The 13319-nt window shown below is 39.9% G+C and overlaps 1 protein-coding gene across 16 annotated transcripts in view; it reads left to right on the top strand.

The window, feature by feature from the left end:
- TTLL5 (tubulin tyrosine ligase like 5) overlaps positions 1-13319 on the top strand; it is a 300941-nt gene that overhangs the window by 155402 nt on the left and 132220 nt on the right. For 15 of the 16 annotated variants that reach the window (XM_087448166.1, XM_014784427.2, XM_014784432.2 and 12 more), the window contains one exon: positions 2173-2327. The exons of the other annotated variant lie outside the window; for it this stretch is intronic. In XM_087448166.1, the coding sequence (XP_087304292.1) occupies positions 2173-2327 (155 nt within the window). The remainder of the gene's footprint in view (positions 1-2172; positions 2328-13319) is intronic. 16 annotated transcript variants of the gene reach the window in all.

Below are 13319 nucleotides of genomic sequence, written 5' to 3'. Positions count from 1 at the left end.
TGCCTCTAGGGTACAGGAAGGACTAGGCGCTTCAAAGGCACTAGGGGCCAGAGAATATTTCCATACTCTACCAACGATATCTTCTCTGTCCTTTAGTCAGCGTGTATCTTTCTTCTCTCCCTGGTAGCAGCAGAAGGGGGTCAGAAATGATAAGCCAAGGTTGACTCCTGAGGCTTCTTCTAAAGACAGGTCCATACTGGAGGGCACAGCTTGAGTGTCCCATAGCCCAGCCTCCGCAAACACCAGAAATCACTCCTGACCTATGGAAAATGGCTTTCTTCCCAAAAAAAATATTTGGATCCTTTGGTGTGAAGACACAGCCCTGGGCTGTTTTCACTTGTTGAATTCACTATATACTGTTGCTAGAAATTACTTTTTTTTCTTTCAGAAATCTCAGATTTTTTAAAAATCCAGAATTCTTCTATTTGTAAATGTCAAAATTATTAGGTCCTTAGGATGTTTTATAGGAGAACACTTTTCTGGGAATTTACATCTCCTTACCCTGCTCTCCTGTAGTGAGTGTCTCACACTCAGCTCCCTGCGTTCAGCTTTGCATCCTCCCTCTTTTCAGCATCCTCTGTACATGTTCTTTTGAAATGCCTCTCAAACCATCCTTTCTTTTCTGATTCTACTCTCACCACCCAGGTTTTGAGTTTATCACTTCACATCTGTATTTCTCATAATTTAAGATTTGTCTTTTGGATTATGAAAGTAATACATGGGCAGTATAGGAAATTTGGAAAACATAGGTCAGTGTAAGGAAGAAAATAAGTCACCATTCAGAAATAGATGCTATTTACGTTTTGGATTTTTATTTCTAGTCTTTTAGGAGTGTGTATCTGTGTGTGTGTGTGTGTGTGTGTGTGTGTGTGTGTGTGCGTTTAAGGAAATTTGGATCTGCTTTCTATACAGTTTCATATTGTGACTTTTTTTTAACTTGAGATATCAGCACATTCCTATATCATTAAGTATTTTTCAAAAATTTCTAATGGATACATAATATTCCCTTATCTGGATAGAGCAAAATTTATTTAACAATACTGTTAGCCATTAGATCTTCTCCTTTTCAATATTAAAATCAATGCCTGTTTTCAAAATCTGTTACAGGATAGTGTAGTGAGTAAGAACACAGGCTTCAAATTTCCAAAGACCGTGGTTCAGATCCCAGTTCTGCCGTTTATTCCTAGGCCTCAGTTTCCTTCTTTGTAAAATGGGGATTATAATAGTACTTACAAATAGAATTATGACAGTTTAAATGAGATGCATATAATGTACTCATTTACAAAGAGCTTGGCACATTGTAAGTTCTACTAAATAGTAACTGTTGCTATAATAGTCACCGTCATTAGTCATCCATCTGCAGTTGTTTTTTAGTGTAGTCCTAGAAGTTAGATTATAGCACCAAAGTGTACGACTATTTTAATACCTTTAATAATATATTTCCAAATTTATTTCTAGAAAGATTCTACCAATTTATAGTCACATAAAAAGTATGAGTACCTCTCTAATATCACTCCTTGCTTTTATTAGGTATTATGTTTTTTATTATGGTATACCAATGTAACATACAAAAGTAGTATCTTATAATTTGCATTTCTTTAGTTGCCAGTGCAAATGATTAGTTTTAAATGTTTAATTGGCTAATTATATTCTTTCTTTGCAAATTGTGTATTGAAGTCAATGCCCATTTTTCTATTGACTGCATCTTTTTTCTTTCTAAATCAGTAAGTTTTTTGTATATTATAATAATTATTATTTATAACTAAAATTTATTGGGCTTTTAGAACTTTCAGATGAAGGAACAAGGGCCAGAAAGGCTAAGTAGTTTGCCTAGTTTCTTTTAGGACCCTGCCTGGCACAGAGTAAATGCTCAGTAAATACTTGCTGTTTTTGTTATTCATCTTTGTATTTCATAGCGCCCAGCACAGTACAGCACTTTGCACATAGTAGGAGCAAAATAAATACTTGTTAACTTACATTGACACCAGCATCTCACTTCCACTCTTCGATGTGCACAGAAGCCAGCCTTTAATGTCTGCCTTTGTCACAGCCACTGTTTCATCTCAGATGAGTCAGCATCTTCTGGACTTTATTTGATTTTTCCCCATATGTTTTTAATGGTACTTTTCTAAAACTCCATAAAATCAGGTATTTCCCTCACTTCATTTCTAGGTAACAAACCTGAATTTGACAAGTGGCGTCATAAACAGAAGCAGTGCTTCAACTCCCCCCACCCTTCGGCCTGTGATCAGTCCTAGTGGCCCGACATGGTCAATACAGTCAGACTCCCATGCTCCTGAGAGCCACTCCAGCCCTCCTGGAAGCAGGTATGTGAAGGGCCATGGAGCTAGCATTTGGGTCACACAGGGATGGCCTGGGTCCTAAGCAAGCTATCCCACCTTGAGCTCCCTGCCAGACACCAGTAAGACGTGGCTTTCCTCATGTGTCCCAATCCTCTGGCGCTTGAATATAGGGCCTCATTTTACTTGTAAGACAGTTTATGGACAAATCAAATGAAAAGGAAATTTCTGATACAGTTCAGTAAATTCACTTCTGAGTGAAAGAGCAAGAACTTATACCATACTTAATCCTTGCCTCTCTTCAACATTTTCATGTATTAATTTTTGACATTTTCTCCTCATCTCCTAATTCTTTTTTATACCTTGTACTACATTATGTTTCAGTAACTTTAGACTCTTTTCTTTTGAAGGATATATTTGTTTTTTTATGTTTTCCATCTACGTTATGTAATTAAACTCACACAGCCTCCCTGGACAACATTCACTTGGGAAGTGGGAAGGAAATTTCCTTTAAGTAGTTGAGCAAAGTGGCAGAGGGTAAAAACCAAATAGATTCTGGATATAAAGTAAGCAATTTCTCAATTAAAAAAAAAAAAACCACCGTATTGAATTCTAGTCTCAATCCATATTTTAAGTTTCCCTGTATAAAAAATGTAAGAACTGGATTCCCAGTACATCTTGTTTTAGTGGCTATTAAATATGGGTTTACTTGCATCTGTCCCTGAGTTAAGTGAGCTAGAGGGGAACGTGACTGTTAGGACGAAGTATTCTGACCGGCTGAGATATTGTCCCTTCCCAAGAAAGAAGCTCTGCCACATGTGTCCCACCGCGTCCCCACCCCTTACCAGCACTTCCAGCCTCTGCCAGCTAGCTGTCTCTTCATATGCTGTCTTGCTGTGAGGTTGGGAAGGGTGACCGAAGACTTGGGCATGGAGGAAATACCTAATTGTTGTCAAAGAATCTGTTGGCGTTAGAATTATTACTTAGGGAACTGACTTGGGAAGCAGACTCTGCCCAGGAAGCAACATAAACATAAGCACATTACCTCATGCTTGGGTACTGTGTCCCCATACCAGTACTCACTGTGGTCAAGGGTGAAAAGAGTCATCTCAGTTGAGAATTATAAAGAATTGAAGACCGGGAGGCAGGACTTTTTAAGACAGAACATCCTCCCCCACAGTTCTCTTCACAAGAGAAGTCTGTCGTTGGGTGATTTACAATCTACAGAGTAACCGCATTCCTGAAACATAAGTCGTAAAAAAGAAATTCTGTTTATACCATAGAGCCTTATTTTCCGTATAAAATATTTCCAAATATTCCGTTTTCTTTTTACAGTCAGAGCCTTGTTTCTATGGAAAACATTTTCACTGCAATCTTGGATATATTATCTATATGACAAGGCTACAACCGTTTTCCATAGTATAAACAAAATGTCAAAACTACACATTTTGGAGACGTAGAGTTTTGGAATTTTTTATACTTGTAGATGGAATGAGGAAAACTTTTTTTAATAAAAATTATGGCTGGGTTTAGAGCCTTCTCTTGGCAGCACCTGTTAGTGTTGCGACACAGATGAAGGGATCTGTCAAGGTCAGAGCCAGGACCTAGAGTCCGGCACTGTGAGTGGCCTTCTCCCAGCCAGACTGTGCTGGTGAGCTGTGGTAGAATGACACATCATACAATCGGCTTCAGAGTCACTGGCACAAGAAAGCAGCCCCACGAAGTGCCCTGCTCTTTTCCTTTTCCAGTTGTACCCACAACAGTTCTCTCTTCACCTGCTCTTCAAGGGCCAGTTTTCAGGTCCCATTCCAGTCCCAAGTAGCCCTGGGAAATCTTCCTCTGCCCCCAGGTAACCTCTGGTTGCTAGGACAGCCTGGAGGCTCAGCTTGGGAGTTTTAGTTCCATGTGGAATTCCCAGAGGTACCCACCCTAAAGCAGCCCTAAGTGAATTCTCCGAGGTCCTTCCAGACCTGGTTATGATGGTGGGCCCTAGCCAGCCCTCCAGCAGGCATGCCCACAGTACCGTTGCCCCAATTTGTATTTTTATGTGGTAAGTCACGTTTTTTAGATATTTATTTAGTCTCTTGCTATTCCTCCCTTAGTAGTAAGGGTGACTAAGTTTAATGAATATGGGATTAGTAGCTTAGAGATGTGAGTTTTATTACTGGTTTTGACACTAAGTGACCCTAAACTATTCATTGAATCTTTTTATTGGGTAAGCATACTTAACGTATAAACTGGGCTGTTTTGAGAGCTTTTAGATTGCCCTGAAAGCACTTTGATCTCCCTGGAAGTGGGTGCTAAATAAATAAAATATATTCTTATTAGTTCTTCTATAATAGAAGAAGCAATAGAGGATTCCAGTGCTGATAAACTCTGATAATTCCCTAAACTAGGGGCTGCCCTGTAAAGAGCAACGAGATGTAAAGAGAATCCATTGCTGGCTGTACTTTTCATCTTCATATTGGAGGATTCAGTGACTTGGTAGCCACAGGAATGAAAACTGGTGACTCACGAGAACTCTGCAAATAGTGTTATTTTTCATTTCCCTGTGGTGTTGCTATTGTTCTCAGTTTTATGGATCACACAAGTTTTCACCAGACAACCTTGTTCTTCTCCCGCTGTTTTGAAACAACCCCAAATGTAGCCTCAGGGCTGTCGTCTCCCATTGGGTCAGTGTGAGCTCAGCCCAGCTCCTCAAATCCCTTGGTTCCGTTGGTCTGTCTGGAGTCCTTGTTGAAGCTTTGTTGTGGGAGAGGAAGGCAAGGAGCCCATGACTTGCCCAGACAGTCTGAGGCCTGGCCATGTAGCTTGTAGTTCCCTAGACACTCTGGAGTTGGACTTGGCCAGCCATTCCTCTGTTGTTACTTTTCAGAGGTAATAAGTGAGATTAATTGCAGGCCATTCTCCAGAAGAGAAAGTAATCAGGGCCAAATACAGTCACATGTTTAGAAGCCTGAGGTGTGCCTCTGAGCAAGGCCAATTTTGAATTATACAATAGAGCCTCCAGGATGCAGGTACCAAGTGTTCATGACCTCTTTTTTCTTAAAGGGATCGTATTTGGTTTCTAGATGTTGATACCTGGGTATTTAAGCTTTTCTTTAGCCAATGAGATAGGTAGGATTTTTTCAAGCTGCCTTTTAATTATCCATTTTCTGGGCACATCAGGAGTCGTTAGGAGCTGAGGGTTGATGTGCAGAGGGAGGCATCTCCTCATTTCTGCCAGCCTTGCATGGAATTGGACCACGTCAGGCAGAGTATTTCCTAGGTGAGGAGCGCTCAGTGGGTTCACAGTGCATCTTTCTTTATGAGACCTGGAAGGGTTACTGTAAAGTCTTGGCTGCTGCTTGGAATGATTTGGGAAGGACAGGGCCTCAGACGGCTTGGCAGGAACCTGAGGCCCTGTTTTTTTCCAGTCCAGCCCTTCCTTGTGGATCGAGCTGTCAGGGAATCCCACGAATGTCTGGCTTCTGCCCCTTTGTATGTTTTTCCAGCATTTGTCATTGAATTATTTTTATCCATCTCTGGCTTTTTCAAGTATGCAACCTGGGGATTTGTCTGTTCCTCGATGTTAAAGGTGGGGGAGGTTGAGAGCACAGCCATGAGTTTGTTCCTCTTTTTTGTGACAGGGCAAGACCTCTTGCGCATGGGCTGCTTGGCCTGGCTGGCCCCCACTCCAGAGAACATCTCTGTGTCAGAACATTGAATTCTATTCTGGGGAATTGGGGACAGTGAAGCACCAAATCTTGGAAATTTGGGCCATATTTCGTGTCACCTTGTCCCTCTGCCCACTTACTCTTCAGTAATAAATTATATAGAGTCTGGTACCCTGCTTTACATACTTTTTAGGAACAAGTTTTTCAGAGATTCTGATTCTAGTTTAGCTAATACTTTTCTCCATTCCTTTAGATTATTTCTTAGAAATGTTGCTGAAGATTCAGGTCTCTGACTTCCCATCTTTTCATTCTCAATGAGTCCTTAGAAATATTGAGTTTGTTATCTTCTTTAAAAAATATGACCTATTCATTTTCTATGAGTCAGGTATTTATGTTAGACACTGGGAAGTACTGATAAATAAAACAGGATAGTCCCTGATCTCACAGAGATTACTGTCAAGGATGTATCTTCCATGTTCTCAGTGTAGTGCTGGGTGCTGGATGCTGGGTAGGTTCTAAAAGACTTTGAAGACATGGAGTTTGATCACTGAGAAGTTAACATCTAGTGGGGAGAAGGAGCCATATACACATGGATCAATTAGAAAGTCGTGTCAGGCAGCATATAACAAAGATCTAAATTTTATGGCACAGGCAGTTAGAAGAAAGAGTGTGTAAAAGAGAAGAGTATGTAAAGATTTAATCCTGTCACATGCTACAACATGGATGAACCTGGAGGACATTATGTTAAGTGAAATAAGCCAGTCACAAAAGGACAAATGCTGTCTGATTCCACACATGTGAAGTATCTAAAGTAGTCAAAATCATAGAAACAGAAAGTAGAAAGATGGTTGCCAAGGGCTGGGAAAAGAGGGGAGGGGGAATTAATGTTTAATGCTGTAGAGTTTCAGTTTTGCAAGATGAAAAAGTTCTGGAGATCTTTTGCACAATGTGTGAATATACTTAACACTACTGAACTGTACACATAAAAATGGTTAAGATGGTAAACTTCAGGTTATGCTTTCTACCACGATAGAAAAAAGAAGAGGCGTATGTAAGGATTTAAAAGAGAGCCCCATAGGTCTGCAAAAATTATTCAGTGACCAAAATGGCAAGGTTTTCCTTCCATTTTCTGCCGTTGTGTAAGAGAATTATTCTGAATTTAGTCTTTAAAATGCTTCCATTTCTTTAAAAGCATGTTAACTTTACAGGAAAGGGGGCCTTCTACCCATGTTAGGAAGATGGCATGGTGTAGTGAAAAGAGAAGGGACTTGACGGTCAGACAGACCTGGGTTTGCCTTACTGAGTATGTGACCTTGGACAAGTTAACTTTGCTTTTCTGAGCCATAATTTCCCTATCTGCTTAAAAATGCAGATAATAATACCTACCTCATTAAGTTGTTATAAGATTTAATTGAGTTGTGTATGTGAAAGGAGCCAGTATAGTGCCTGGTTTTGGTGTAGGTTCTTGATAACAGTTAGTTCCTCTTCCGGAAAAAAAAAGAAGAAACTTAAAATTGGACTTGTTTGGGATATGGTGTTGCTACACTACTTCTTTTAGTATCTAGTTTGGAGGAAGCTGTGCATCACCTGTGTGCAGTGGGCTCCTGGACCTGAGTTACAGAGATGTGGCCTTTCCAGCTGAGGAAGGGAAGGCATCAGAGTGCGGCCAACAGGAGACTCTTCCTTTTCTTTGACCCCTTTGTTGAAGGGCGACTTCTTTCTACTCAACAGGCCCTTCCTTTCTGCTATCTTCTTCTGAATGTTGAAATTTCCATTGCAGCTTGATGTTCCAGCCAGTAAACATTCATATTTTCCATCCATCCCGGGGGTCGAGCTTTGGGAGAGCTTACTCTGGAGGAGTTTGGAGCTTATAATTTTGTACTTTATCCTGTTATATAAACAACACTCTCTAGCCAAAGAGCACAATCACAAAAAGAAACCACTTTTTGGGGGGCCTGAAAAAAAAAAACTCTTTCATGTTCTGAGTTCTGTAGCAGTGATATTTCACTCCTTATTCTCCTTCCTTCTTTCCCATAAAATAAAGTTTACCTGACCTTCCTCCTCCTAAGTCTTAGCTCTCACCACTCCTCCTTCTTTAGTGAAACATTTCTTTGGCACACGAGTGATAAAGGCCTGTACTTCTATCTGAAATTCCTCTCAAGGGTTGTAGTGTGTGTCAGTTCAAGCTCTGTGACAGATTCTACAGTTCCTTATTCACCAAGAGAGCTGAGTGCCGTAGTTGTTTGTGCCAAGGCCAGAAGGGTTGGGCTTTTGCCTGTTGAAGGAATTTTGGTAAACTTAGGAAATGTGTCAGAGATAGCTGGCTGGACATCACACCAGGGCCTAGGCAAAGTAAGTTTGAGAATGTTTGGGCCTAGTATCAGGAGTGAAAGAAGTGGATCTTTTCTTATCTGCAATCCAAAATAAAATGCAACTTGCTTTGTGGTTTGCCAGCGTAGCATTTTTCCAGTTTAATTTGCTTCTTCACCTCCCCTGCAAAGTTGAAGATAAACCACCTTAGATTTCCTTAGGATTAACACACACGTGTGCACACATGTACGTGCACACACACATACAGAATCATTGTTAGAGGCAAGACCTTATCTTATTTAACTGTTCACTTTGTAATTTTATATCTATCCACAATTGATGATTATTTTGGTTTTAAGAGGCCTAAATGACAAAAATCCATGTACTAAGCTGAATGAGACTCCTTTTCTAGAATTAGGAAATTCTATCAGAGTTACTTAATTTATAATTCAGTTTAATTCTCACATGGTTTTTCTGTCATCTTTTGTCTTTCCAAGTTAACTCTGTTTACCAGCCTTGAAAGAGCTTGGAAAGAATCACAGTGGTGAAAAAACACCATATCTTTCCTTCTGACTCCTGTAGAGAAACATTGATGATCCATTTTTAAAGCCTACTTAATGTTGACTCAACAAATTTAGAAGGAAGACCAGCTGGCTTCCCTGAATCTTTAGCTGAAGATCCCACCCTCCCCTCCTACACATCTTTCTGCTAAAAGACTCTCAGCATATTACTGACCAAGTACAACTAAGAAATCAATGCCTTATTTTTTAAATTCCTAGGATTAAAGAGGCTAAAAGGAAAAAAATTCCCTATGTCCATGTTTTAATAAAGGAAAACAGTAGACTTGTAGTATCTGAAAAGGAGTAAAGGTTCTCTCACCCTTGCAGCCATTTTGAGGAGCAAAGTTTTAGTGTAGGCTCTGGTTTTGGTGTAGGTTCTTGATAACTCTTAGTTTCCTTTCCAGAAAAGAGAGAAACATAAAATTAGGCTTGCTTAGGAAATGGTATTGCCACACCACTTAGGTGGCACTAGTTCAGATACCACTGGGCATCACTCACAGGCAGGGTCGTACAGTGTTACAGTGGGAAAAGCAGTGATACCTGATCAGAGTACTGAGGTCTATGTTATTTTTATTGTGAAGTAAGTATCCATATGTTAAAATTTTTATTACAGACCATTAAAATGCTGCTAAGAAAGATAACTTAACAGAAGTAAAATTAAAAAGGTCATTTCAATATGGAACCAAATGTTCTTTGGGAGATGTGAGTAAGGCTAGAGGTGGGAGAGAGGCAGTATATGAGAGCTTAGGAATTCTAAATGTCGCATCATATGGCAGGTGTGGGTGTTCATAATAAGTAACAGTAGAACTCCTGTCCTAATTGGACTATTCTTATGCTTCAGAGGCAGTAAAGGCATGTTTTTTGGCTTTCATGAATTATCAGGCTAAGACGTGTTAATTTAGCTTTAAAGCCAATAATCAATACCACGTTTGGCCTGGTTCTTAAAAATAAGTTTTACTATCTTTCTGTGATAAAAATGAAATATGAGTGCATCTCAGTAATGTGACTACAGTCTAGAAGGATTTAGGTGAGAAAACCAGGCTTTCTGGCAGAGCAGGTAAGGAAACCATAAAGAGGATTAATAAATGGGATGTACTTAAAGGTGAGAGGAAATCAAATTATGTTCTTCTTACACTGGGTTGCACCAAGGAAAAGGGAGTAGGTGAAAGAATCTGCCTGTATTATTGGTGCTTTCAAATATCTCGCTAGCCGCTTGAACCTAACACTGACATTTGAAATACAAGCCCCCAAAAGAAGAGTTTTGTTACCTTTTTCACCAAATATTTAGTATATTGAAATATTTGAAAAAGAGGAAAGGCGAAACTAATAGTAAGTAATGTTCCAGCTGGGAAATGGCTTCATCTGGTAGTTGTTAAAAGAATGTTATCCCAAAAAAGTTAACACACATTTACTGAATATCTTCTAAATGCAAGGCACTATAAGCGCTAGGCTGAGCTCTGAAGGAGGTAGTAGACAGGGTCTCTGTCCTGAAGGAGGAAAGTTACCAGTTATTTAAATTATTAATCAAGTACTGTAAAACAATATGTCCTTAATTGTTGAATAAGAGGATTATGCTGTAAGTGGGATGAGTTCAGAGGAGAAATTGATCACTGGCTAGAGGAGTGGCAAAAACTTCACAGAAGAGAAGCGGGTGTGAGCTGAATCTGGAAGGGCACATGGGGCGTGGATAGGCAAAGAGGCTGATACTCATCAATTAAGAGATAATTGCACATTTACTTTGTGCTTGACACTGTGCGAGGATCTATGAGAGTCTAGAGAATACTACCCTGTATGTTTACTTCTTTTTTGCATGTGAAATACAAAGTGGGTGCTTGAAAAGGAGTATATGGTTCAGAGGAGTTCACAATTTAGAAACGGTATAAAGGTGGATGGAAAGATAGGGCTCTGCAGAGGAAGGGTTTAATTCGGTCCTGGATTATGTACAGGCTATAGATAGGTGAAGGAAAAAAGATGAGGTACAGGGTGTTTAAGGCATTTTTAAGGGACAGTGAAGGGGAACCAGTCTGGCTGAAGCTGAGTGTTTCTGTTAGAAATAATGTATTAGTCAAAACACTTTGAGTTTCAAGTGATAGAAACTGAAATCAAGGTGGCTCTAACTGTAAAGGAGATTTTTCAGTTCATATAACTAAAAGGTCTAGAAGTTGGTTTGGGGGCTTATAAAGCATCATTAATGATACTTTCTGCCTTCCTCCAGTTCACAACTAAATTATAGAAAAACATCAGAGAGAGCAAAATATTGACTTCATTACTGCTAAGGATAATTTGGAGAATGCAGCTTGGGAATATGGCACAATTAGGCTTCTGCCTCTCAAGTCTAAGCTTTCTAATTGGTTTTATTTCTTCTAAAGATTTTCTTTATTGATATTTTGTTAATTTTGATAATTAAAACAATTTTTAGGGAAGAAATAAAAAGATCTTCTAATGTAACCCACAAAAAAAAGAAAAACAAAAAATAACTTGGGCTGATTTTTCAAGGTGAACACCTGCATCTGGCCCCAATCCACCTTTCCAGTTTTATTCTTCTTCACACATTCAGTTCCAGCCAAACTCAGTGGGTCAAAAATAAGTATATTTTACCATCACTACATCCTTGCACATGCCATTCTATATAGCACTTGTCCTATTAGCTTATTGTTTACTTACTGTCACTCCTTCACAAAAGTGTAAGTTGTCTTATTCACTATTGTATCCCAGTGCCTTGGTAAACAGTAGGTGCTTAAAAATGGAGAACAAATATTAAATAAAAGAATGAAGGGGGGGGTGGCGTAGTGGTTCACACACTCCACTTCGGCGGCCCAGGGTTCACAGGTTCAGATCCTCGGTGCAAACCTACACACCACTTATCGAGCCATGCTGTGGCAAGTGTCCCACATATAAAGTAGAGGAGGATGGGCACGTATGTTAGCCCAGGGCTAATCTTCCTCAGCAAAAGGAGGAGGATTGGCAACAGATGTTAGCTCAGGGCTAATCTTCCTCACAAAAAAAAAAAGAATGAATGAACAGACACCCTGTTCCTCACCTACATCTCCCCACGTCCAAGCCTTTTTCTCCTCCAAGGCTCAGCTCAGCTCAGCCTTTCCACAGTCTTCCCTGATCTCCCAAGCAGCTGTCATTAGGATTTCTCTTCCTCCAATCCCCACCCACTGGACTCATGTTCCTAAAAGATATAGTTCAGAGGAAGCTCTGGCTAAGTGCGCGATTTTAATTTCTAGAGAATGGATCTTTGTGGCTCTTCTTATCCTGGTGAACTGAACAGTAGGAAAAAAGCCCTATTTCTTCTTCATTGAGTTTAGAGCTCACACACCCCTCTTCCCAAGTCATCAGGTCCTTATTGCTTCTTTGGACCCTATTCAGTTCTTTATAGTTATCCAAAACCAAAAACTGCCCTACAAGTAAGAGGTCTCCCCCATCTGGGCAGTGTGTAGAAGAAGAGGAAAAGGCAGAGAACCTTCCTTTTACCATTCTTCTCCCCCACCCCCGCCAACTCACAGTAGTTTGAATAGCCACTGCTAGAAGATACTTGAGAGTGAAGGGGCATCCACCATCTTTGACAGCCCAGCATAGGATAGCTATCTCTTTACTCCAGCCTTTTCACATTGGTTGACTAGTAAGTTGCAGTGTTTGCTGAATATGTGTTTCTGTGATGTTTCAGCTTTTTGGTGTTCTTTATAGTAGTTCCTCTCTCCTCACTGTCCTTCTCCTCACTGTTTGATAGACTTACTGGCATCTCCTACCTGACTGGTTAGCATGGGGAATGTATAATGTCAGGCCACCATCTCCCTACTCCAAGTTCTAATATCATCTGTTTACCTCTGCTATGACACTTACCGCTCCTCCTTATGTTATGGTTGTTTATATACTTTTCTTACCTCCCATATTAGATTGCAAGCTTTTTGAGGGCAGAGACCAAGTCTTCCACATCTTTATATCCTTTAGTTCCCTGTACAAAGTGCTCGGTAAATATTTGGTGAAGAAGTGACTAGACTGATGCTATCCAATATGGTAGTCACAAGCCACATGTGAATATTTAAATTTAAATTAATTAAAAGTAAATAAAATGAAAAATTCATTCCTCAGTCATACTAGCCACATTTCAAATACTCAGCAGCCACATGTGGCTCATAGCTACCATATTGGGCAGTGCAGGACTAGATGGTTGACCCAGAAGATGTGATGAAGACCCAAACTTGGTTGGTGGATTAAAAAAATACAAAGGAATGAGTTTCTAAGAAAGGCATATTCTTGATTATCCTCTTAGGCTCTTCTGTAGATGCCAGGCCTCGTTTGTTTAGCTCTAGAGATTTACCACAGATGCTGTTCTTGAACTAATTTGTGGTGCAAGGAGGGGCATATTCTAATCCCTTGGGAATCTAAAAAGCCCAGAGTTTCTGTATGACTAGTGTCTAACTAATCAGAGTTGGGTTGACTGAGAGGAAGGGGCTTTTTAAGCAGATCAGGATTATCATTTTATT

The sequence above is a fragment of the Ceratotherium simum genome, chromosome 24 (genome assembly GCF_057802395.1).
Source record: "Ceratotherium simum simum isolate JZ-2026a chromosome 24, ASM5780239v1, whole genome shotgun sequence".
Taxonomy (NCBI): domain Eukaryota; kingdom Metazoa; phylum Chordata; class Mammalia; order Perissodactyla; family Rhinocerotidae; genus Ceratotherium; species Ceratotherium simum.
The sequence above is the reverse complement of the archived record's forward strand: the minus strand, read 5'-3'. Positions and strand labels throughout refer to the sequence as shown.